This window comes from Heteronotia binoei, chromosome 17 (assembly GCF_032191835.1).
Source record: "Heteronotia binoei isolate CCM8104 ecotype False Entrance Well chromosome 17, APGP_CSIRO_Hbin_v1, whole genome shotgun sequence".
Lineage (NCBI taxonomy): Eukaryota > Metazoa > Chordata > Lepidosauria > Squamata > Gekkonidae > Heteronotia > Heteronotia binoei.
In genome coordinates, this window is record NC_083239.1 from 13,629,639 (window position 1) to 13,655,926 (window position 26,288).

The 26,288-nt window shown below is 43.0% G+C and overlaps 1 protein-coding gene across 3 annotated transcripts in view; it reads left to right on the forward strand.

Moving 5' to 3' along the window:
* Positions 1-26,288, forward strand: part of LOC132586540 (protein argonaute-1) — an 84,523-nt gene that overhangs the window by 38,385 nt on the left and 19,850 nt on the right. For all 3 annotated transcript variants that reach the window (XM_060258666.1, XM_060258665.1, XM_060258669.1), the window contains 10 exons: positions 575-756; positions 7,988-8,124; positions 9,724-9,858; positions 11,090-11,177; positions 12,366-12,513; positions 13,234-13,353; positions 19,316-19,438; positions 20,645-20,778; positions 24,315-24,499; positions 25,199-25,358. In XM_060258666.1, coding sequence (XP_060114649.1) covers positions 575-756; positions 7,988-8,124; positions 9,724-9,858; positions 11,090-11,177; positions 12,366-12,513; positions 13,234-13,353; positions 19,316-19,438; positions 20,645-20,778; positions 24,315-24,499; positions 25,199-25,358 — 1,412 coding nt within the window. The remainder of the gene's footprint in view (positions 1-574; positions 757-7,987; positions 8,125-9,723; positions 9,859-11,089; positions 11,178-12,365; positions 12,514-13,233; positions 13,354-19,315; positions 19,439-20,644; positions 20,779-24,314; positions 24,500-25,198; positions 25,359-26,288) is intronic.

The following is a 26,288-nucleotide window of genomic DNA, read 5'->3' on the forward strand; positions in this document are numbered from 1 at the left end:
CTCCACTTGCACCTGCTGGAATGGCCTTGGGTCAGCCATAGCTCTCACAAGAGTTGTCCTTGAAAGGGCAGCTGCTGTGAGAGCCCTCTCCAGCCCCACCCACCTCACAGGGTATCTGTTGTGGGGGAGGAAGGTAAAGGAGATTGTGAGCCGCTCTGAGACTCTTCAGAGTGGAGGGCGGGATATAAATCCAATATCTTCTTCTTCATCTTCATCTTCTGTGAGGCAGCTTTTTAATAAAATAGAGTGGTAGTCAGGAGTTAGTCAGTTAGGCCTTTGGTCAGATGATCAAATAGTTTGCTCTCTGTGCTGATTTTTGCCACCCCAAATTTCCTGAATTTACTGGGACCTCTTCATTATACTTCCTTAATATTTTTTACACTCGAAAACACAAGAATTTATGGCGTATACCACTTAGAGGGCATGCCTCCTGTAGAGAAACCAGGATATAAATCTGTTAAATAAAATAATTACATATTGTTAGCAAGGTCAGCTCTGTCAGGGCACTTGACTGAGGCCTTGCAAGCTTGAGTCCTGAATGGCATTTTTTGTTCCCTTCTGGTTTTCCTCATAGGTTGATTTTGAGGTGACAATTCCAGGAGAAGGCAAGGACAGAATATTCAAGGTTTCAATCAAATGGATGGCCATTGTTAGCTGGCGGATGCTGCATGAAGCCTTGGTGAGCGGACAGATCCCTGTGCCTCTGGAGTCCGTCCAGGCCCTTGACGTAGCCATGAGGCACCTTGCCTCCATGAGGTAATTCTTTTTCTCAAGTGGGGTCTTGCTGTGGTGGGAGGTGATTTCACAATAGGGCTCATTTTCTGTCTCCCCCACCCCTGCTCCACAAGCTGATTTTATATCTTCTTCTGCACTTGGGCCCCCCACCAAGGAATCCTGGAAATTGTAGTTTTGGGAGGGTGCCAAGAGAAATAAACAATCCCAGGCCTCTCTAAAGAATGCTTTTCCCAAGAATTATCAGGAAAGGGTGGGGGAAATGGAAAGGAACTCAGTTTATAAATGTATTCGATAAATATACAGAAGGAAAGAATTGAACCCACGTGTGTACTTAGAGTAGGGTGACTGTCTTAAGGATAGCCAAAAAGGGGCATAAGGCCTCAAAAAATAGGACAAAATTTGTGTAATCTTTTCATATACTAATATACATTCATAGATCCAAGTTTGCTCCTAGTACTAGAATTTAAATAGAAATACAACTCTTCATAGTTCAGTTGTCTGATTCTGTTGCTAAATATGAGGGGGGGGGGGAGCATCTCAAGGTTCTTCTGATGACTTCTTATCTTTTAAATCACCCCACACAACCGGGCTAGCTTGAGCAGCTCTTCTTCCAACAGCATAGAGCTCTTGGTCCTCTGTGGCTGCTCTAGAATCAAGCCGCCTCTGTTACTTTGGCTGATTTTACTGGACAGAAGCAGAACTTGGGTATTCCTGCTAAAAAAGAGGACATCCGGCTACCATAACTTAGACTGGATACAGCTATAAGAACATAAGAGAAGCCATGTTGGATCAGGCCAGTGGCCCATCCAGTCCAACACTCTGTGTCACACAGTGGCCCAAAAAAATTATACACACACACACACATATATATATATACACACACACACTGTGGCTAATAGCCACTGATGGACCTCTGCTCCATATTTTTATCTAACCCCCTCTTGAAGCTGTCTGTTGCAAATAATTTTATTAGTAACATATGGTAATAAATTTCAATTTCTTACATCATTAATAATAACTTTTTTAAATCTATCCCATATATTACTTTCTACCCACCCCTCCCCCCGTTACTTGACCCCCGATGGTGTTATATACTTAAAATCTTAATATTAAAGGTACCCTTAATTAATAAGAACCAAAATTAATATCCTCTTCCCTCTTATACTTAGTCATTATCAAAAATTGTCCAATGTCCTTTTATTTTCCACTCTTTTTCTACGTATCTTCTGAACTTTTTCCACTCCATCTTAAATACTTCTAAATCATAGTCTCTTAACGTTCTTGTTAACTTATCCATTTCACTCCATGTCATAACTTTTACAATCCAATCCTATTTCTCTGGTATTTTTTCTTGCTTCTACAACTTCGCATACAATGTCCTAGCAGCTGAGAGCAAGTACCAGATTAAAGTTCTATCTTCTTTTGGAAATTTTTCCATTTGTAATCCCAACAGAAAAGTCTCTGCAACTTTGTTAAATTCGTATCCCAAGATCTTAGAAATCTCTTGTTGAATCATCTGCCAATACTTTTTCGCTCTTTCACAAGTCCACCGCATATGGTAGAAAGAACCTTCATGTTTTTTACATTTCCAACATCTATCTGGCATTTTATTGTTCATCTTTGCCAACTTTTTAGGAGTCATATACCATCTGTACATCATCTTAAAACAATTTTCTTTAATACTCTGACATGTTGAGAGTTTCATAGAGTTCTTCCACAAATATTCCCATGTGTCCATCTGTATTTCTTTATTTACATTAATTGCCCACTTAATCATTTGAGATTTCACTACTTCATCCTCCCTAGACCATTTTAAAAGTAACATAGATTTTCGAAATTAATTTTTCATTATCTCCAAGCAGAACTTTTCCCATTTCTGTTTGTTCTCGTCTTATTCCTTCAGTTTTAACATCGCTTTCCACCAAACTTTCTATTTGTTGCACTTGAAACCAATCATTATTTATTATTCAACTCTTCAGCAGTTTTCAATTCTCTTTTACCGCGTTGTATTTTTAGTAATTGATTATATGACATCCCTTTTTCCTCTCCTGTCTCAGCTGTTATTCTTATTACTTCTGCTGGCACTATCCATAGTGGTTTTCTCTCATTGCCATATTTCTTGTACTTCATCCAAATATTTAGTAGATTATTTCTTATATAATGGTGAGGGAAAAAAACCATCCAACTTTTTCTTTCCATAGTACATATAAGCGTGCCAGCTGAATTTATTTCCATGACCTTCCAATGTTAAAAGTTTTTTATTCAACAGCGTCACCCAATCTTTTATCCACACTAGACAAACTGCTTCATGATATAATCTTAAATCTGGTAGTTGAAATCCTCCTCTTTCTTTAGCATCTGTTAAAACTTTCATTTTAATCCTTGGTTTTTTCCCGGCCCATACAAATTCTGAAATCTTTCTTTCCCATTTATTAAATTGTTTACTGTCTTTCACAATCGGAATAGTTTGAAACAAATACATTATTCTTGGCAAAATGTTCAGCTTAATTGCAGCTATTCTACCAAGCAATGACAAATTAAGCTTGTTCCATTTTATCATATGTTCGTCCATTTTACGCCATAAGTTTTCATAATTGTTTTTAAACAGATCAATATTCTTCATTGTTATTTCCGCGCCCAAATATTTTACTTTAGGGGTAACTTCACATCCCATTAATCTCTGCAATTCCTTTTGTTTACTTACTTGCATATTTTTACACAAAATTTTTGACTTTTCTTTATTAACATAAAGTCCCGCCAATTCTCCAAAATCTTGTATTTTGGCTAACAACAAAGGTGTTACTTGTATAGGATTTTCATTTATAAACATTATATCATCTGCAAATGCTCTATATTTATAGGAAAATCCTTTAATTCTCGTTCCTTCAATTTCTTCATCATCTTGTATTTGCAGCAATAAGATTTCAAGAGTCATTATAAACAACAATTGTGAAAGCGGCAACCTTGCCTTGTACCTTTGCTGATGGTTATTTCTTCTGTAAGATCTGCATTTATACATAACCTTGCACGTTGTTCAGTATAAATTGCTTTTATCATTCTTATAAAGTTTTCCCCCAACTTTATTTTCTCCATTACTGCAAACATAAAGTCCCAATTCAAATTATCAAAAGCTTTCTCTGCATCCGCAAAGAATAATGCAACTTGCTTCTCTGGATGTCTTTCATAGTATTCTACAATAGTTCTAATATTGTCTCTTATTTGCCTTTTAGGGAGAAAACCCCCTTGGTCTTCCTTTATAAAGTTTATTAGATATTGTTTAAGCTGTCTGCTAAGATTCTTGTGTATATCTTATAATCACTGTTTAATAATGAGATTGGTCTATAATTCTTTACATTAGTGTCATCTCTATCTTCCTTTGGAATCAACAAAATTACTGCTTCCTTCCATGCATTTGGTATTTTCCCATTCATTCTTATCACATTCATTAATTTTTGAAGTTTCGGTATTAATTCTTCTTTAAATGTTTTTAAAAATTTTGCCGTAAATCCATCTGGTCCAGGTGCCTTTCCAATTTTCATTGCATTAATTGCTACTTCAATTTCTATTTTTTCAATTGGATCATTCAAAACTTTTTCCATATAATCAGTTAAGGGTGCTATTTTAATCTTCTGCAAATATGCTTCCATCTTTTCCTTCTTTACTTTAACACCTTTGAATAGTTTAGCATAATATTTTAAAAATTCTCTCTTTATTCCTTCTTGATCTACCATCTCTCTTCCATCAGCCACAATTTTATTAATAATTTTACTTTCTCTCTTTTTCTTCAATTGCCAGGCCAAATATTTTCCAGGTTTATTCGCTCCCTCGAAAGATTTCTGTTTTAATTTCTTCAAATTCCATTCCAATTCTTTATTTAACAGATGTCTTATTTGGGCTTGCAATATTGTAATCTCCCTTATTTTCTTTTTCCCTGGCCTTTTCCTTAATTCACCTTCTTTTTTCTTAATTTCATTTTGAATGGCCAACATCTGTTTATCTTTTGCTCTCTTGTCTTTATTATTCCAATGGTATTAGTAATCCTCTCATTACTGCCGTCTGAAATTCTATATCTTCTCTGTCATTTACTTGGAAGTACGCTTTGGTTTCATTTTCTAGAGATGTCACTATTTCTTTATTTTGTAGTAAATCTTCATTTAATCTCCAGCTTCTTGACTTTTTCGACAGTTTTGTAATCCACATTATTGGGTTATGATCAGCTCCTATTTTAGGTAATAACTCTATTTTCTTTGTTATAAGTACCAAATCTTTAGTACCCCACAACATGTCAATTCTAGAGAAAGAGCTATGTCTAGCTGAAAAGAAGGTATAGTCCCGTACTTCAGGATTAAACTTCCTCCATATATCTTCCAAACTCTCCTGTTTAACCAATTCAAAAAAAGACTTTGGCAATTTCCCTTCTTTATCATTTTTTTTCTTCCCAGATCTATCTATCGTGTTCTGAATTGTTCCGTTAAAGTCCCCCATCAATAAAATTTGCTCATAGGTCATTTCATCAAGATGTTGTTTAATGTTTTTAAAGAAAATGTCTTTAGCACCATTTGGAGCATGAAGTCCCAACAACAATGTTTTTTTGGCATTCAAAGTAATTTCTACCGCTATATACCTTCCATCTTTATCTTTACCAATTTCGGGTCTAATTCTTGTTTAAACCCCCTCTTGAAGCTGTCTATGCTTGTAGCCGCCACCACCTCCTGTGGCAGTGAATTCCACATGTTAATCACCCTTTGCATGAAGAAGTACTTCCTTTTATCTGTTTTAACCCGACTGCTCAGCAATTTCATCGAATGCCCACGAGTTCTTGCATTGTGAGAAAGGGAGAAAAGTACTTCTTTCTCTACTTTCTCCATCCCATGCATAATCTTGTAAACCTCTATCATGTCACCCCGCAGTCGATGTTTCTCCAAGCTAAAGAGCCCCAAGCGTTTTAACCTTTCTTCATAGGGAACGTGTTCCAACCCTTTAATCATTCTGGTTGCCCTTTTCTAGACCTTTTCCAATGCTATAATATCCTTTTTGAGGTGCGGTGACCAGAATTGCACACAGTATTCCAAATGAGACAGCACCATCGATTTATACATTATGATACTGGCTGATTTGTTTTCAATTCCCTTCCTAATAATTCCCAGCATGGCTTGGCCTTTTTTATTGCAATTGCACACCGTCTTGACATTTTCAGTGAGTTATCTACCACGACTCCAAGATCTCTCTCTTGGTCAGTCTCTGCCAGTTCACACCCCATCAACTTGTATTTGTTGCTGGGATTCTTGGCCCCAATGTGCATTACTTTGCACTTGGCCACATTGAACCTCATCTGCCACGTTGACGCCCACTCACCCAGCCTCAACAGATCCCTTTTGAGTGCCTCACAATCCTCTCTGGTTCTCACCACCCTGAACAATTTAGTGTCATCTGCAAACTTGGCCACTTCACTGCTCACTCCCATCTCCAAATCATTTATGAACAAGTTAAAGAGCATGGGACTCGTACTGATCCCTGCGTCACCCCACTGCTTACCGTCCTCCACTGCGAAGACTGCCCATTTATACTCACTCTCTGCTTCTATTAATTAGCCAGTTTTTGATCCACGATAGGACCTGTCCTTTTACTCCATGACTCTCGAGCTTTCTAAGGAGCCTTTGATGAGAAACTTTATCAAAAGCTTTCTGGAAGTCAAGGTAAACGACATCTATTGGGTTTCCTTTGTCCACATATTTGTTCACCCCCTCAAAGAAATGTAACAGGTTAGTGAGGCAAGATCTTCCCTTACAGAACCCATGCCGAGTCTTCCTCAATAACCCGTGTTCATCAATGTGTCTACTCATTCTGTCCTTGATAACGGTTTCTACCAACTTTCCCGGTATTGAAGTCAGACTGACTGTCCTGTAATTTCCCGGATCTCCTCTGGAACCCTTTTTAAAGATGGGGGTGACATTTGCTACCTTCCAGTCCTCAGGAACGGAGGCAGATATCAATGAAAGATTACATATTTTTGTCAGAAGATCCACAAGTTCAGCTTTGAGTTCTTTCAGAACTCTTGGATGTATGCCATCCAGACCTGGTGACTTATTAGTTTTTAATTCGTCTATCAGTTGTAGGACCTCCTCTCTTATCACCTCAATCTGACTCAGGTCGTTCAACACCCCTTCCAAAATTAGTGGTTCTGGAGCAGGCAAACATTTCTCGTCTTCCACAATGAAGACAGAGGAAAAAAATGCATTCAGCTTCTTAGCCATTTCGCTATCCTCCTTCAGTAATCCTTTTACCCCTTGGTCATCCAAGGGCCCCACTGCCTCCCTGGCTGGTTTCCTGCTTCTAATATACTTGAAGAAATTTTTATTGTTGGTCTTTATGTTTTTTGCAATATGCTCCTCATAGTCCCTTTTTGCCTGCCTGATCACAGTCTTGCATTTGATTTGCCACAGCCTGTGTTCCCTTTTATTAATCTCACTTGGACTAGCTTTCCACCGCTTAAAGGAGTCCTTCTTACCTTTTACAGCTTTCATTACTTTGTTTGTTAACCATGCAGACCTTTTCTTATACCTGTTTGTGCCTTTCCTAACTTGTGGTATATATTTTATCTGAGCTTCTAGGATTGTAGTTTTAAATAGCCTCCAAGCTTCCCCAAGGGTTTTGACTGTATATTCCTTTCCTTTCAGTTTCCTCTTCACATGCCTCCTCATCTCAGAGAATTTACCCCTTTTAAAGTTAAACGTGGTTGTGCTGGTCTTTTGGGGCAACTCTCTATTTATTCCAACTGTGAAATCAATAACGTTATGGTCACTGCTCCCAAGTGGTGCAATCACTTTTACATCTCTCACCAAGTCTTGGGCATTACTTAGGACCAAATCCAGGATCGCCGCACCCCTGGTAGGTTCAGAGACCATCTGCTCCATAGCACAGTCATTGAGAGCATCTAGAAACGCAATCTCTTTCTCTCAACCAGAACACATATTGACCCAATCAATCTGCGGGTAGTTAAAATCACCTATTACAACACAGTTTTTACGTTTAGCCGCTATCTTTAATCCTTCCATTATATTATAATCATCCTCTATCTTTTGATTTGATGGGCAATAACAAACTCCCATAGTAATGAGAAGTTTTAAGGCCTAGACAACTTGCTGAGTGGGTTGTTTGTTTGTTTGTTTTGGCCTGGCTCTAGATTTTGGGTATTAATTTACTGACCTTTGCAGTGGATTAATGTGTTTCTAATTTCCTCTGGCTCCCCTAGGTATACCCCAGTGGGTCGTTCTTTTTTCTCTCCCCCTGAAGGATACTATCACCCACTGGGAGGCGGAAGGGAAGTCTGGTTTGGATTCCACCAGTCTGTCAGACCTGCCATGTGGAAGATGATGCTGAACATTGATGGTAACTTAAGGCTTACAGATCCTTCTTGCTACCAAATCACAGAGTATAGGTCTGCCAGCAGCTGTGCATCATGGTAACAAAATGGGGCCTCCGTGTTCAAGTGTGATATATCTCTGAATAGGGGAGAGCAGTTGCCTTTAGGTGGCTTGCTCTGTGAGCATTCCAAAGGCACTGGCTAGTGCTGAAATTTGTTTAGTGCATTTCCATCCACCTCTTCCTACAAGGAACTCAGGGCATTGGTTCTCCCGTCCTCCATGGTTCTCCCTTCTTTCATCCTTGAATCTACCCTGTGAGTTAGTTTACACTGGTGGGACTGGACCATGGCCATCCGGTAAATTTCATGGCAAGCAAGGATTTGAACTCATATTTCAGTGAAGTCAAAATAGGAACACTCCTTAGGAATACTCCTTAGACTGAAGGAAGGCTTAAAACTTTGCTCAGAGGAGTTGGATGATAAAAGTAGGGTGCCCCCCGATTTTCCAGGTTTGAAGTCTTAACACTCTCAACAGTGACACTACAGTGACTTACCAACAGGTACCTGGGCTTTGAACAGAGTTGTGATACTGCTGTTAGGTTTGTGTGTCTGTTTTTAAATATACAGCGGGCTGGCTCCAGCTAGTTTTGGTGAAAAGGGATGGATCCTATCTGACTACCAAGAAAGGCTGGGCTGGTTATCTATCCAAACGGTATGTGGGATGGGAATTGTTGTAAGGAAGGGAATTGGGCAAGTCTGAGCAAGAAAACTGACTGGAGATCCAACCTGACGTGGCGAAATATTCAGATTACTTGAATAGAGGACCCATGGCTGGAGTGGGGGAGACCCTCTATGGCCAACAGGACCTAAGGTCTGTTGCCAGAGGTCAGAAGAAACTTGATTTGCTAGAGTCTATGACAAGTCAGATTTTAGTTTGTATGCTGGTATTGTTTATCTAGCAGTACAGAGTAGAAACTTGCTGTTCCAAATTGGTTCCCAGATCTCCTTTTGGGGTCTGATCCAGGGATGGACAGCCTTTGACTTTAGGACTCTTGTATGTAGTGCCTTGGTTCAATCATAGTGGCAAACCAGGATGGGGAATATTATTGGCTTTCTTATATGGTCCCTGCTGCACAGTCTCTCTTGGGCAGAGAACTTTTTATTTCCAGGTTTGTGGCAGGCATTATTTCCATCTGTACGTGGATTACAAGCTGTGATTCTTTTCTAATCTGAAACTCTGCGCCGACCAAATCATAATTTACTAATTTGAACATGATTTGCTGCTGTGGAGAAACCATAAGAATATACCAGAGATAAAGCAGGGATTACTCCAGCAAACCTGAAGATCCTTCAGCGGCTTGCTAATGTAGCAGCAGGACAAAGTTTGTTAAGTCTTATGAAGCCACTTACTGTAAAAGGGGGAATTTTCAACCATCCTATCACAGGGGTTTCAAAGGTTGTAACTGATGGCAGCTTGTTTGCAGGATTTTGGACATGTTACAAAGATGTGTTCTAGAGATAAGGTGGGGACCTCCTTCCTGCCCACTTTTTCCTCTTGGTGTCAATGCTGGTGTTTCTTTTGCTCCTCTGGTTGATGAGCCATCTGTCTGCTTGCCCTCCAACAGTATCTGCAACGGCATTCTACAAGGCTCAGCCTGTAATCGAGTTCATGTGTGAGGTGCTGGATATCCGGAACATCGATGAGCAGCCAAAGCCCTTGACCGACTCCCAGAGAGTGCGCTTCACTAAGGAGATCAAAGGTAAACGGGGGTTTTGTTAGCAGATTGTCCTGGGAAGGAGGGTGTTGCGCAAGGCCTTTTGTGCAAAGGAGGCTTGTAACTAGCACAGAATTGGTGAAGGGCAGAATATGGGAGAACGGTTGAGAGGCCATGAGAGGAATGGTGGATGCACCTATCCATGACTTGCACAATATACTTCCTTGGTCTCACCATTTCTGGCATGCAATATGGAATCAGGCATTCTGTTCAATATTATAGGAACCTGTTTTTCATTTAAAGGAAGCAAACCTATTTCCAGTCCATACTATGGATGCAGAGATAGTATGGCAAAGTGGCCTGTGTTGAACTGAGAGAGTGCGTGTGTGTAGGCTAAACTCAAGCCTAGGATAGGGTAGTGGGCATTGCCACCACGGGTATATCTGGAGGGTAGGATGTATCAGGGCTCATATCAAAATGGAGCTTTGTAGAACTGTGACTTCCATTTTCACCTGACCATTTAAACCTGGGGATGGAGTGAGCACCCCAATATTTAGCTATGGCTGTCACAGGAAGGGGGCTGTGTTTCAACAGAACTTAGATTCCATGCTCAATAAAACTCTGCTGCAATGCTTCCTAGCTCCTGGCTCTCACACTGAGAGACCACTTTACCTCTTCTTCTTGAGCCTCTCCCAGACCCCACCTCATGTAACCCCCTTCCCCTCCAGTTAGCAGCTGAGACATTGACTCACATATCCTAGCTCAAAGTTAGAACTTTTAGAATCCCATTCTGAAGGCAGAACTACATGCGACTCCCATAGCAGAGGTGTATAGAGGTGTGCAATGCTTACTCTTTGGGATCTCCTTGCACACATTTTCTTTCTGCATTTTAAAAAAATGTAGAGAGGATTCAGTGACTACAGATTCTATTTCCTTGGTATGCACACAGCCCAGCTCATAGTGATGTCTGTAGCATTGGGGTGGGGGGAAGGAAAGGGGCGGTGGGAGAGTGGGGGAATTCTTTGTAACGTTACAGGAAACTGCTCTGATTTTTGCAGGGATGCTTGGGGAGGAGTGGAGAAGTTTGATAGTTGACTTCAGGATACATTGGCAATTTCTAAATTATTGGTCAGCAAACAAATAGTTTGTATCTGCTACATGTTCTCCATTTTACCATTTTTGATTGGCAACTCTGTAGTTTAATAATCATGAAGATTAATGGAAAGAAGCCAACACAGAGCATCTTTTGATGACTAAAATGTGTGTCTGCTCCTAGGTTTAAAAGTGGAGGTAACTCACTGTGGACAGATGAAGAGGAAATACCGAGTGTGTAATGTTACTCGGCGGCCAGCTAGTCATCAAACGTAAGATGGGCAGTGGGACTAGGAGAGAAGGCCCTTTTGGGGCAGGGAGAGTATTGGTGCCTAGTGATTGGTTGCTTTTCTGAGCTATGAAAAGTGGAGTGGAGAAACAGTTCTGTATATCTGATGGCATGGAAAGTCAATGGAGCCTCATATTTCACTTAGGCTATTGCACACTATTTTGCACATTGTCCTGGGAGGAGGGCACTATGCTACAATGAAACTGGTTTAATTACAAAGATTTCCTATTGAACAGGCAGTTATGAAGGACACTGGTACCCCTCTACAATGTTTACCCTTTGTGTTCCCCTACATATATCTGAACTGACCTCCCTTCTGTCCCAGGCTGCTTGGGCTGGCTTACACATGACCTTATCACTTGATGGCAAATGTGCAAATTAAGAGCTCAGTTGATGCATATTACCTGAAATCCAGTGTTTTTCTGTGGACTAGATTCACTCATTCAGCTGCTAATCAAGTGTACAGTCACTAAAGAAGACATTAGATAGTAGTGGGTGAGTCGTATATCATCTTCTGTATTAAATTAGAAGAACATGCCATACCCCCCAATTACTTTTAAAACTAGTCTGTAAGAGAAAATACTACCCATCTTTGGAGAATTTTGTCTCTTGGGTTTCTGCTTCTGGACTTAGCCCTCGATTTGGAAGGACATGGGCCTGGAGCAGTAATTCATGCAGAGGAACAGCAGTCGATCTCTGCTGAATATCTCCGCTACAATTCAGTTGGCTGATTGTTCACAAGGAATGATTTGATACTCCAACTGGCTTCCAGCGTAGGCAGAGTGGAAGGAAATGAAGTTGGAGCAGTAAATATTTTAATTGTTGCTTTTATGTTTTTGTATACATTTTGGCTCTGGCCTTTAGTCATTTTAATGGTATGGTATTTGTTGGTTTTAAAGATGTGATTATTTTATGTATGTTTTTAATTTGTTAGCTGCCTTGGTTGCCCTTATGAAGACAGGATATGAATTTTATAAAATGAATTTCACAGGGTTGTAGTAGGCAGTTTCTTCTAGGGGGGAATGCTTTGGGATCCTAGAAGCCTTTTAACTCTGTAATTTCTTGCAGCACACTGGGGCACCCACCCCATAGTTTTGTAATGATTGTAGTCTGTGCTCTTCCCAGTGAGAGTATAGCCATCACTTAGCAGCCACTATTTCCTCTTGCATAGGTTCCCCCTGCAGTTGGAGAGTGGCCAGACTGTGGAGTGCACAGTAGCACAATACTTCAAGCAGAAATACAACCTGCAGCTCAAGTACCCCCACCTGCCGTGTCTTCAGGTTGGCCAGGAGCAGAAGCACACGTACTTACCTCTGGAGGTGAAGGCACCTTCTGGGAACAGGGGATGCTTGGTAGAATTTTGCTCTTCCCGTTGCATCACGTGTGTGTGTGTACACACACCTGTTGCAGCTGTTTTCTGAAAACCTTTATCCCATAGACAAGGGATCCCTAACGTGATGCCGACCAAGTGTTTTTAGAAAGTGGGTGAGGTCAGCAGACCTTCTGATTGGCTACTGGGAATCTGACAGATACTGACAGATGAGTGCTTCTTAGCTAGATCAATATCTATTATTTGTGTATGTAAAGCAGTATGTTCATTTTAAAAGGAATCCTGTTAAACAGAGCTCCTGCTGGAAATACTGAAGAGCAACAGTCAGTTATGCATAACCCCCCTAACATTTTGTTCGGCTCCACCTCCTGTGACAACCATTCCGTGATTGTGCCCACACCCTGTGTCAGATTTCCAGAGGTGCCTACTAACTCAAAAAGGTTGGGGCCCCTGCTGTAGATGGTTCAGGGGTTTTTTTGCCTCGGCCATCAGGTGTGTGGGTTACAGCATCCTCAAGTAGTCTGGATGGGCTTTTGATCAAAGGTCTCTAGCTTTTTATTGTTGATGTTACTAACTGCAGTTACTGATCAGTTTTAAGGGGGTATGTTTGTGACAGTTTCATTATTATAATACTTTTTGGGGATAGGGCTATATTGAACTGAAGCACAAGACAGAATATTTGAATTACCTGTGTTGCATGCTTTGCCAGGTGTGTAACATCGTGGCTGGCCAACGTTGCATCAAGAAACTAACAGACAATCAGACCTCTACCATGATAAAAGCAACTGCAAGGTCGGCCCCGGATAGACAAGAGGAAATCAGCCGGCTGGTACGTTTCTCTCATCCATCTGTTGTTGTGGGAGGGAAGCAGGAACTGTGAATTGGAAACTTTGTAGGGCTGGTTTTTGGCAGGTGGGCTGAGGAGCTAATGGAATGTAGCGGCTATGTGTCAGGGAACAGGGCTACATGATGGGAATTCAGTTAGCTGGAATTTCTGTTAACTCGCTGAATGACCTTCAGCCCTGTTCTTTAGCCTCCCTAACCTGCAGCAATGACCATGCACGGTTGTCAGAAGGAATACAGCATTGATGATATATGTGAAGTTCTTTGAATGCTCTATGGCACTGAACAAATGCTGCTGTATTGAGAACTTGTTGAATTCTGCAGGTACAGGGTGGGGCAGCTTGTTTCCTTGGGTTGTTCGGTAGTACTGTTGTGAAAAATGTAGCTTTCATTTTTAAAGTCTCTAATGGTTCCTCATGGTTCCAGAATTAAGAACATAATAAATGTCTACTAGATTCGACCATTTGTTCCAACTTCCTGTTTCATTCAGTGACCATTCAGCTTCAGCTTTCATTCTCTTCTCTCTTCGCGTTGCAAAGTGAAAGCTGCTGAGTCATGGTGTCTGCTCCCATAGAACAGTATAGGAGCTTCATGGTTGGCTCTCATAGCTGCCAATTAAGCTGTGGACAACTGCTATGGGTGTTTTTCGGGCTCCCAAAAGACCACCCCCAGTGTTGCCTAGGAAGTGACTGAATCAGCGCTAGGCTGTCTGGTGAACAAACTGCAAAAATGAATCAAATGAACCACCAAGGAAAACAGGTGATTCATTTTCCGTTTTGGGCATGGCATGACCAAATGAATTGGTTCAAAATGAACCACAAACCATGGTTTGTTTTGGGTCTGTGCCCATGTCTACTTAACCTCAAGTTCAGGCACACATGGGACCGTGCTTGTGTAAGCCTGCTGTGGAGATCTTTTTCTCTGAAAGCTCACTAGAAAATCTGGAATGCTCAGCCCCCTCCCACCATGGGCTGGCTCCTTCTTTCCCAGATGACACATGGCAGGGCAGGGCAAGCACTCCTTCCCCAGTCCTTTCTTTGCCACCATGGAGACTGGATGTCTTCACTGATTTTCACAAGTTTTTCTTTGTAATTTCCCCTCCTCTATTCACCTTCTTACCTTTGTCTCTTCACTCTGTTTCATTCCTGCAAAAGGAGGGATTTGAAGGAGGACTTTATTATGGCTCTCTTCAAAAAGTGCATTGAATGCGCCCTAAAAATGGCTCAGTCAGATGACCGTGACCGTTCTCTTCTATGCCTGGGTGAGGCCCACAACCACTCTGTTGTTCTGTTTGGAAGTACCGTAGTTGACTCTAAAGGCTCACTTGAGCTGGCTTTCCAGACTGAAAGCTGCCCTTTGGGAACCAAAGCTGGTCATCAGAACCAGACTACTAGGCCTGTAACCCCATTCAGGGTCAGCACTGTCACTGTTGGGTCCAAAGAAATCCATGGGGGCACATAGCAACTTGGAACCATCACTGCAAAAAAAGAAGCTGAAGTCAAAGCATTAGACTTCTCGTCACTCCTCCACCCAACAAGGAATTGATCCATCTTGTACCAAAATGAGAGAGAGAGAGAGAGAGATTGGATTTATGGGCCACCCTCTGACTTCCTGATTGTCATTGTCCCCTTCATCCAACAATGAAGTAATTGAGGTCAAACAGCCCCCCCCCCGCCCCCAGTCTTTTCCTGGAGCTGAGGCTCTGTCAGCTAAATGGTGCCATAAGTCTTTGGGGGTCTCTTTGGCCCTACAACACTGGGGACTGCCAGCTCCGCAGTGGTTCCAGTACACCCCCACCGCCTATGTACTGGCCTACTCAGTGGGAACAACAGCCTAGCACCTTTCATGAAACCGAGCTCGCAGTCATGCCATGCTCCTTCATCAGTTCCATTCACTATGGAGCTGAGTCTGTTGCAGCTACTGCATAAATTATTGTGCTCTGGTATCATCCTTCCTGAGCTAAGACGAAAATCTGTGAGCTAGAGGCTAAAAATCTGTGAGCTAGCTCACGCTAACTCAGCTTAGAGGGAACACTGTACAGAATACACACACACACTCTAAAGAGAGAGAGTGTCATGTTGTCAGGGTGCAGGCAGGCAGGAGTCCAAAGCCAGTCCAAGGTCAAAGTCCAGGAAGTCAAGCAGGAGCCAAGTCACCAATGCAGAATCACAAACCAGAATCAGAAGTCAGTGTCCAAAAGCCAAAAGGTCAGGGTGCCAAGGAAATCAAGCAGGTCAGGATCAGGAATTAGGAAGGAGCGTGGATGCAACCCAGAGAATAGACTTGTTGCTTCCACAAGGTTACTGGATCCTTGGTGGGAGCTATATGGGAGTCTCAATCAGTCTGCTCCCTGGGTGTCAGCGACTCTGCTAGAACTCAGGGCTGAGAGATCTAAAGCATCGGCGTGCCTCATGTCTTCGCTCTGAAAGTTCTTTCCAGAGCCTGCTTCAAACTCTTGAGATGGGAGGAGGAGAGCTTGGAGGAGATTGATCGTCAACAGCTGACACTGGTGCCTGGAGAGTGATTGATGGGCCAGCTGATGTTTGTTGGAACTGAGGAACTGGCTGGCAACTCTTCCAGGTCTGTTAACCCTTCCAGCTCCTCCTTGTCAGGGCTCATGACAAAGAGAGAGAGAAGAGCGCCTAGGGAAAGCCTTCCAACTGGCTTGGCAAGGAATTCTTCTATGCCTTTCCCCTAATTCCCCTGCTAGGGAGAGTCCTCACCAAGATTTGGGAGGACAAGTCCAGTTGCATTCTGATGCACTGTTCTGGCCAAAAGGGTATGGTTCCCAACACTGCTTTCTAACTCTTCCCACGGTGTCAGACCTGCTCCATATAGGGCCTCTCTTGTACTAAAATCTCTAGTCCTTGAACCTAATGGCCTGGTTCATACACAATCAGTAGAGTGGTGCAGGTGTTACTGTCCTCTATGTACTCCTCAATAAGGAAATCTTAAGCTGTTTAATGGTCCAGATTTTCCTGAGACCTCCACCCTGAATCCTGCCGATTGCATTATATTTTTGAATACTTGCTGCTGTTACCTCAAAGTCCATCCATCATCCATTTCAGCCTTCCATGACCCCATTGCAAATTTTTCAGGGGGGGGGGGGCCCAGCCCCAAATTCCAAAAAGTTTATTTGATTTACACCCTCTGGCACCCTCTCCCATTTCCCAGCGGACCTTTCATTGGTGCTCTCTGCATTGATGATCAAGCCCTTTGATCCCCTTGCTACACGCAACGTATCCTTCTTCTCTTATAATGTAGCCTGGCAATCACCTTCTACTGAAGGGTAGGAGAACTCAGGGCTTTGTGGTCTTCCCTGTCCTTTACAAGGTTTCATCCTGATAAGATTGTTCTCCACCCTGGTCTGGAGTTCCTCTGAAGGTTTTGTCCTCCTTTCATGTTTCCTGCAACATAGTTCTGCCAGTGTTTTTCCCTTCCCCACATCAGACAAGGAGCAAACACACCTACACCCACATTAGATGTTTGTAGGTAACTACTTCTTTACTTAGACCATATGGCATCATTGTAGAAGAAGGACAACCTACTGGTTTGCTTTGCCGTCCCCCACAAGGGCCAGATAGCCTCCTCTCAAACCATATCACACTGGGTTGTCAAAGCCATTCAGTTGTAATATTCTGCCTCCAGAATTGATTGCCTGCTCAATCTCAGGGCTTACTCAGTCAGGTCTCAATTTTCTTCTGTAGTCTTCCTTAGCTATGAACCCTTAGACATCATCTGCAAGGCAGCCACCTGGTCCTCCTCATCAACATTCATAAAGCACTATGCAGTTAATTTTTTTTACATTTTTTTTATTTTGTAATATAACTCATGTTATTTCTCCATCTTACATTCTTACAATATCTTACATTCATATTACAGATCCATCAATTACCTCCCTCCTCCCACCCCTCCCAAATTGACCATTATAGAATTCATTTATATTTTCAACCACATGCACACCCTTTGGAGCCTGAGCCTTATTTCATTATTGGCCCCTCTTGTTTTTTACCTCTCCTTGCTTTCCTTGTTTTAGTATTGATAATATATCTGACTGAATCCATTCGTATAAATAACTGTTCCATTTATCCGAAGTCAATTTTGTGGCATCTTTCCAACCAAATGCTATGACAGCCTGGGCTGCCAAAATCATAGCCTTAAATATCTCTTGGAAAGGCTTATCCACTTTAGAATTCCCCAATATTCCCATGAATAACACCTTTCCCGAAAGTTTCACTTTAACTTTACACACTTCTTGCACCTTTCCCAAAATCTTCTGCCAGAATTCAGCCACTTTTGAACACTCCCACCATAAATGCACATAATGTCCTTTCTCCTTTTTGCAATGGCAACAATTGGATCTCAATCCCTTAATCAGATATGCTAATTGAGCCGGTGTTCTATACCATTTCCAAATTAATTTCATTTCTAGTTCTCTAAATTTTTCCAGTTTTATATCATTATGTTGAAGCAACAGAAATATTCTGGAATATTTAAGGATGATACCTTGATGGAAGAACTGTATAGAAGTAGGAAAGATGACAGAAAAGGTCTAACTATCGGAACAGGAGATAAAGTAATGAGAAATACACTATGCAGTTAATCTTGATTTCAGACAGAATGCAGCTGTGAGGAAAGTGGTTCTTCAGTTCTTATTTTGCTGAAGATCCCACTCTCACCTCCTACTGGTAAGTCAGATTGCTATTCTCCCATGTGGGACTGCACAGAAGCCAGGAAGATGAAAACAAGGTTGCACTTAACTGTAACTATTGTTCATCAAGTGGTCTTCTGTGCAGGCTCACATCCTTCTCCCTCCTTTCCCCCTGTGGGATTCTTGCACTCTTGAGTTCTTCCATGGCAGTGAGAAGGGACTGAGAGAAGGAGCACTCACCTTGCCTCATCACATGTCAGCTAAGTGGGAAGGAGCTGGCCTGTGAAGGGAGAGTGCTCTGAACATTTTAAAGAGCTTTTAGAGAAAAAGATCTCTGCGTCAGGCCTGCATAATCACCGTCCCATGTGTGCCTGCACAGAAGACCACTCGATGAACATCAGTTACAGGAAAGTGCAACCTTGTTACCTTCAGTCATGGTCTCAGACAATTAAGAACCCATATTTAAAGTTAGCATTTTTTGTTCCAGTGTGCATTCTCTTACACTTAACGACACTGAACTTCATTTGCCATGTTAAACACTCATTGTTGGGAGTTTTTTTACAAGGAAATGGTGCATATGAAGTCCCAGGATAAGTCATAAATATACCAAAGAGCAGTCTGCACAATTGTCTTTATGTATTGGCATAAATCTGTGCATGGTTTGCACTTGGATTCATAGCAACTGCTCACCTCTTTTATTTCCCTTCCATAAAGCTCTATGAAGCCATCTTTGCCAACCATTCCCTTCACATACAGGTTGTTCTAGCATCTCACCTACCCTGCCAGTAGATCTTACCTTAAAGAGTGCATTTTTCTTTTTTGAACGGCTGTATTTGGCTACATACCAAACCACATTTGGCTTTGGAGCGATAGATTTCTGACCTGTGTATTACATCTGTCAGGAGCAATCAGTTCCAGACAAGATGTGTGCATGTCTGTGTTCTCAAGACCTTGAGGAGTGATGGTCTACAGCTGAAGTATGCTTGCTTGAGTTCATCTGTCTTTCCTGCAGAATCACTGAGGGGCACACCTTGGATGAGGTGATAGAATCCCATGACTTCATGAGTGGAGTTTCCTGACATACCTTGGCAAAAACCAGCACCATAATCTTCCAGTGGCTCTCCTTGGAGTCTCCACTGGCCAATGTTAGGCTGGTAGTTTCCCTCTCTTGTCTTAAATGATACGTGATGTCTTGTATAACCTATATTTTCCCCCTCTACTGGCAGTTTTGTTTTCTGCTCACATACCTGCCAGCACACTTTGTTCTGTATGGTGTAACTTAATCTCTGTCTTTCAGATGAAGAATGCCAGTTATAACCTGGACCCGTACATACAGGAGTTTGGCATAAAGGTGAAGGATGACATGACCGAAGTGACAGGGAGAGTCCTTCCAGCTCCCATCTTACAGTATGGAGGTCGGGTAAGCAGAAATGAAACCAGCTGGATGTTGTGTTGTCTTGGCTTGTCAAAGTGGTGGTGGGCATGGGGCTGGGTGAGTTGGGGGGAAGTGATTGTAGAAAGCAGTGTTGTGATGCTTGTCTTGGCCATGATGAGGTTTGGATTCCTGAAATAATCTTTCTTCAAAGGTTATGCCTGAATAAGTTTATTTATTTATTTATTTATTTATATTGGAATTTATACCCCGCCCTTCACACCGAAGTGTCTCAGGGCGGCTTACAACATAATAATTTAATACTACAATTTAAAACACTTACAAGTAGAATTAAAACCATAAATTAATAAAAACAAGATAGATAAAACCGGCGGTCTACAGATGCATTTCGTTCCATCCAAAAGATTTCCTTGTCAGTCAGTATTATAGGCCTGCCGGAAGAGGGCTGTCTTACAGGCCCTGCGGAACTGCCCTAGGTCCCGCAGGGCCCGCACCTCCTCCGGCAGCTGGTTCCACCAATAAGGTGCCGTTTCTCTTTGCCTTTTATTTATCTGCCATCATATGCATACCTGCTTGCTTGTTCGATGTAATTGAGATAGGCGTGTGTGTGGTGATTACATTTAATGGCTTTCCAGACCCTCTTATTCTTCTTTTGTCTGAACATACTGAACCTTAATTATGTCCTGAGCATATGATTTGGGGAAAGGCAGCTGGCAAACTGAGTCCCTTTTTTTTGCTTTAGAGTAGATGGCATGGTTGGCAGCTTATTTGAACCAGAACTTGTGGCCCTTCCAGATACCAAAAGCTGTCCAGGAAACACACAAGACCTGGAAAACAGCCTTTTCTGCCTTGTTTCCCTGTTCATTTGAAAATCTCCTGGAACCTAACTGGTTTCAAGTCCTCTCTTTGGATTGGTGGGGAAGCCTTATATAACTTGGGCCAGGCCCACACCAGCCTCACTATTGGTGAGCTGGTGTCATCCAGTTGTGCTTCTTACTCCCTTCAGCCTAGAATACATCAAGAAATGTGCCAGAAGAGTAGATTTCTCTTAGGATGAACTCCTCTGGGGAGGAGGATGGCCTCCTTGACACCCCTCCCCTTCTCTTTAAGTGACTTGGTATTGGCTGCGGGTTGGTCTCATTGTAAAAGTCGATGCTGGATGAACCATATCTTGACAGACCAAGCTTTCCTTCAAGAAAGTAGATGTGTAATCTTATTTTTTTCCCCCTACAGAACCGGGCTATCGCCACACCTAACCAGGGTGTCTGGGATATGAGGGGGAAGCAGTTTTACAATGGCATTGAGATCAAAGTCTGGGCCATCGCCTGTTTTGCCCCTCAGAAACAGTGCAGGGAAGAAGTGCTGAAGTAAGTGAGATGGGAACTGGAGTGGGTTGTATCAAAATAAGGTGGTGCTGAGATCCTGCTGGATTGGGGGAGGGGGGAGATGACTTGTTATGAGTTCTTGTCTCTGCTGTCTTTGTTAATTTTGCTGCTGTTTTGAATGTATACAAAATAACCCCTGTGTATTAGCCAACATCATAATGGTAGTGGAGGGCAGAGTCCATGTTGTGTCACCAAATTTGGCTTTTTGAAGAGGCTTTAGTAGAGAGGCGGGAGATTTGAGATGTGCTTAAAATTTTACTCAGAGCCTTATGAACGTAAGAAGAGCCCTGGTGGATCAGGTCAGGAGCCCATCTAGTTCAGCATCCAGTCTCACTTAGTGGCCAACCAATTTCCCTGGAGGGCCAGTAGTAGTAGGGCATTGAGGCTGAGGCCTTCCCCTGATGTTGCCTTCTGGCACAGGTATTCACTGCCTGTGAATGGGAATGTTCCCTTTAGCCATTGTGCCTAGCAGCCACTGATAAACCTATCCTCCATGAATCTAATTCCCTTTTAAGGCTACACTTGTGGCCTTTGCATTATCTGGCAGCAAATTCCACATTTTAATCACTCATTCTTATCCCAGAATCTGCTGCCCATCAACTTAATTGAATGCCTTTCAAGTTCTAGAGTTTTGGGAGAGAAAGTTTTCTCTGTCATCTACCCTGTGTATAATTTTATAAACCACTTACTATTCTCTTTTCTAAACTAAAAAGTTCCAGACTCTTCGAAAGGTGCTCTGAACCTTTAACCATCTTGGTTGCCATCTTCTGTACTTAAACATTGTCCTGCTCTTAGAGGACAGATTAGAATTCCATATCATGCCCTGTCCGGAATCAACTTGCCAAATGATGTAGAGAAATATAGAAATGTGGGTACATCTGAATATGCCTGAGAAAACCTGAGAAGTACCTGTTTATTTCAGACTTCTTTGTTTCATTTGAGGGAATCAACTGGAAAATAATTCCAGATTTCTTGTGGGAACTTGTGAAATGCTGATTGTGCTGCTGTGGGAATAGCTTGTGCCCTGATAGGCATGTCCCTTCTCTTTGGATTTACTGTTATGATAAACAGCTGCATTTGCCTGTTCAGTTATGGCCAGAATTATTGCAAGGGTTCCAAAACGTATGAAGTGCATAGATGCTGTTCAGCTAATGGATGAGGTGTTTCTTTCCAAACTTGATTTCACAGCACAGGGGAAAGAAAGTCTTCTTTGGCATTCTACAGCGCCCCGCCCCCTGCACATGTAGCTCAGTTTATGGGTTCAGCAGCATGCTGTATGCCAACCCCTATTTCATTCAGTTTATGGGTTCAGCAGCATGCTGTATGCCAACCCCTATTTCATTCAGTTTATGGGTTCAGCAGCATGCTGTATGCCAACCCCTATTTCATTCACCCCTATTTCATTCATACTAGTCTGGGGGTGAGGAAGCTTCAGGTCTGCAGAAGAGCAGGTGGTAGGCTTGAAGCAAGAAATTCTAAAGAACTGCCAAAAGGCTAGGAGTGTCAAATCCTTGCATATTGTCTAGTAGCCAGTCAGGGGAGATGCTCTATACCAGCAACTGCTACTTTTAATACATTCAAGCTTTTACCACCACCACCTTTTTTGGCTATGGGTTTTAGAAATCTACCATTTTTATTTAAATCTGTATATCGAATAGATCTGCTGCTGCTGCTGCTACTACTACTTTTATTCGATATACAGAATTGCTGAATATTCAGTATATACTGAATACAAATTAAAATGGTAGATTTCTAAAACACCGATGGCATCCTGGTGAATTTGTTCTTTGTCCAGTTTATGGGAGCATATCGGGGTGGGGGGGGGAGGAGAGGAAAAGGTGCCAGCCATTGCTGTCCTCAATCAAAAACCTGGTAGAACATCTCTCCCTTACAGGCCCTGCAGAATTGCATAAGATCCCATAGGGCCTAGATGTCATCTGGCAGAGAGTTCCACCAAGTTGGGGCCAGAATTGAAGAAGAAGATGATATTGGATTTATATCCCGCCCTCCACTCCGAAGAGTCTCAGAGCGGCTCACAATCTCCTTTACCTTCCTCCCCCACAACAGACACCCTGTGAGGTGGGTGGGGCTGGAGAGGGCTCTCCCAGCAGCTGCCCTTTCAAGGACAACTCTTGTGAGAGCTATGGCTGACCCAAGGCCATCTCAGCAGGTGCAAGTGGAGGAGTGGGGAATCAAACCCGGTTCTCCCAGATAAGAGTCCGCACACTTAACCACTACACCAAACTGGCTCTCAAATTGAGAAAGCTCTGGCCCTTGTTGAGGACAGCCGGACCTCTTTAGGGCTGAGGATCACCAGCAAATTGCTGCCGGCAGAGGATAATGCTCTACCAGTGAGATAACGGAGGGGATGGTCCCACAGACTGCTCAAGGCCTTAGAGGTCAAAAACAATGCTTTGAATCTGACTCAAACAGAAGCCAGTGTAGCTGGCGCAGCACTGGTTGTGTATGGGCCGTCCGTGGCATTCCTGCTAGGATTCATGCTGCTGCATTCTGGACCCATCGGAGTTTCCAGGTCAGTCTCAAGGGTGGGCCAGCATAGAGGCAGTTACGGTAGTCTGTATGGAGGTGACAGTCGCATGGATCGCTGTGGCTAGGTCCAAACGGCACAGGAGGGGGGCCAATTGCTGAGGTTAGCGAAGATGAAAAAACGCCACCGTGGCAATGTGCGTAACTTGAGCCTCCCATGTCACACCCAGGCTCTCGTATTAATGGTGCCCCATCAAGGACTGGTAAACTAAGCTCCAGTCCCATTTCCCCCACAGGACCTCCATCTTTCGTGGATTCAGCTCCAGCCTGCTCTTTCTTAGCCAGCCCACCATGACCTGTAGGCCCGTAGCCAGATCTTGTGGGACGTTATCCAATCAAGAGGAGATATAGCTGGGTGTCATCTGCTTATTGGAGACCCTCCAATAAGGCATATATTAAAACCATTTAAAACTATTGTAATAACATTAAAAGTGCTATATTGGTGATGGCAGTGCAGCAGATCTTCTTCAGGTATTAAATGTTCATATTCTTCAAATACATATTGGTTCAGCTGCCTGCATAAGTCATTTGCTAAGGTGACCAACACAGTTTCTGTCCGATGGTTTGGGCAGAAGCTCGAATGGAACAGGTCTATGTGTCCTCCAGGAAATCCTGTAGCTGCTCAGCTACTGTTCTCTCAATTACCTTGCCCAGAAACAATAAATTTGAGACTCGGCAATAATTGACTGCCTCTAAGGCTCCAGAGAAGATTTTTTTCAGGAGCGAAAATGGCCTGGTGGAAATCCTTGGGGAATGATGGCTTCCCTGCTAGTTATGGACTGCTTGAAGCACTTGCTTCTTGGGGGGCTGGGGGGGGGGAGCGGGGGAGGAGGTTAAGAACCTGGATTCAGTTTGGACCTAGTAGTTTCCCCTACAAAGGAAAAGGATGCCTAGCTATTGCTTAGTAATGCAAAAAGTACCTCTTCCCATGTTGGCCTTTTGAGCCCACTTTCCACCTTCCCTTGGCACAGGAACTTTACAGACCAGCTGCGCAAGATCTCCAAGGATGCAGGGATGCCAATCCAGGGCCAGCCTTGCTTCTGCAAATACGCGCAAGGTGCAGACAGTGTGGAGCCCATGTTCCGGCACCTTAAGAACACATATTCTGGGCTTCAGCTCATCATAGTCATCCTCCCAGGGAAGACACCAGTGTATGGTACGTTAGCAGGAGAGATGTTGAGAAGGATGGGAAGGAAGGAGAATTAAGGTTATATGAAGCCTGAGATATTTGTGTGTATCAGGGAGATCTGTGTGTATTCCCCCCCCCCCCTCCAGAGAGCACAAATTCAAGCTGTTCCAGCTAGCCCTCTCTCCGTCTCATTCTAAGTACAGGGGTGCTGGGCTGGACCCGGATGGGAATGAACTCTTTCCTACACTGATATGTTTCTAGCTTCCCCCCCCACACACACACTTATTCTACAATCCAGCCTAACTGGATTATTTTGTTTTACTAGGAATTTTTGCTGGTTGATTACAAGGTATGATAAGAGTTTGAATCTGCTCAGTGATTGACTGAAAAGGATTTTTAAATCATACTTGTAATCTGCCTTTATTATTACTATAGTGGTAGTAACAATAATAGGGCTAGGTTCCTGTGCCTTGACAAGCTAATTTGCTGTATCCAGGACACTTCCCCCCCTCTATGAGGAAGTGGAAGAATGTGGATCCCACTGAACTCTTCACTTAAGTGATGGACCTCAGGAGGAAGGACTTGAGCATTTTTTTGCATGATTTAAATTGACTCCAGCCCTTCTTTAAACACTTATTTAGCCAACTGAATGCAATTTCAAATTGTGTTCTGAAACACAGTTTCCAGAAGCTTGCCTGCTATAACATTCTGCTGTTCCATCCCCAGCGGAGGTGAAGCGTGTGGGTGATACACTCCTGGGAATGGCTACGCAGTGCGTGCAGGTCAAGAACGTAGTGAAGACTTCGCCACAGACACTCTCCAACCTCTGCCTCAAGATCAACGTCAAGCTTGGAGGAATCAACAACATCCTGGTGCCCCATCAGCGGTAAGCATGCCATTCAGAACTGGCATCCTTCATGTCCCTGATATTTTTCAACTTAAAACAAAGTGTGAATCTGTGACCCTGATCGATGCAGGAACTACTGTTGCACTGTATGACAGGGAAGCACATGTTGTACCTTTCGAGAAAAGAGAACTGGTGTCCCGAGATCTGCATTCTGTGCCCATGAATGCATTGCACCTGTTAAGTACTATCGTTCATTCATAAAGCATCGGTTTTTGGAGTGCGATACTGGCCAGAGCAATGGTTGTCATGAGCAGCTCATCTTTGACTATTGAAATGTCATATAGCATAGACCATCAGCCTTCAATGTGACCTTTTAAAACTTGTTTAGAAGATAAAAAAATTGAGATATCAAAACTGGCATCTAATCGCATACCTTGTCAGGGCCATAGCCAGCAGCAGGGCATAAGGGGTGATGCCCCCTCTCAAATTAGGGGTGCCCCTATCCGCAGCCTGCTGCAATGGGCAAATTGTGATGCTGCTGCAGTGTGATTCCAGAGAGAGGATTTAAAGTTTAAACCCCCCTCTCTGCTCAGTTGGCTGGCAGGGGAGGAGAGTGGGTAGCCATGTGGCCTCTATTGCTGGCTGCCAAGTCTTCCTGCTAGCAAGCAGGGACAAGAATTGCCCAGCTGACAGTGAAGCTGGCTCATTGCCTCCCTCCCCTCACCAGGTGTTCTGAAGACCCAACAAGGAAAAGGGGGTGGTGATCACCATCTGCCTGGCCTCCTTGTTGCTGGCCGCTGAGTCTTCTTATTGCTAGCAAGCAGCTGGAAGACTCAAAGTCAGCAGGCAACAAGATGCAGACTCTCCCTCCTCTTGGCTGTGTCTTCAGAAGACCCAGCAAGCAGAGGGGGTGGCAACTGTACAGCCTCCTTGCTGCTGGCGGAGACAAGTTTTCCTACTGGCAGCCCC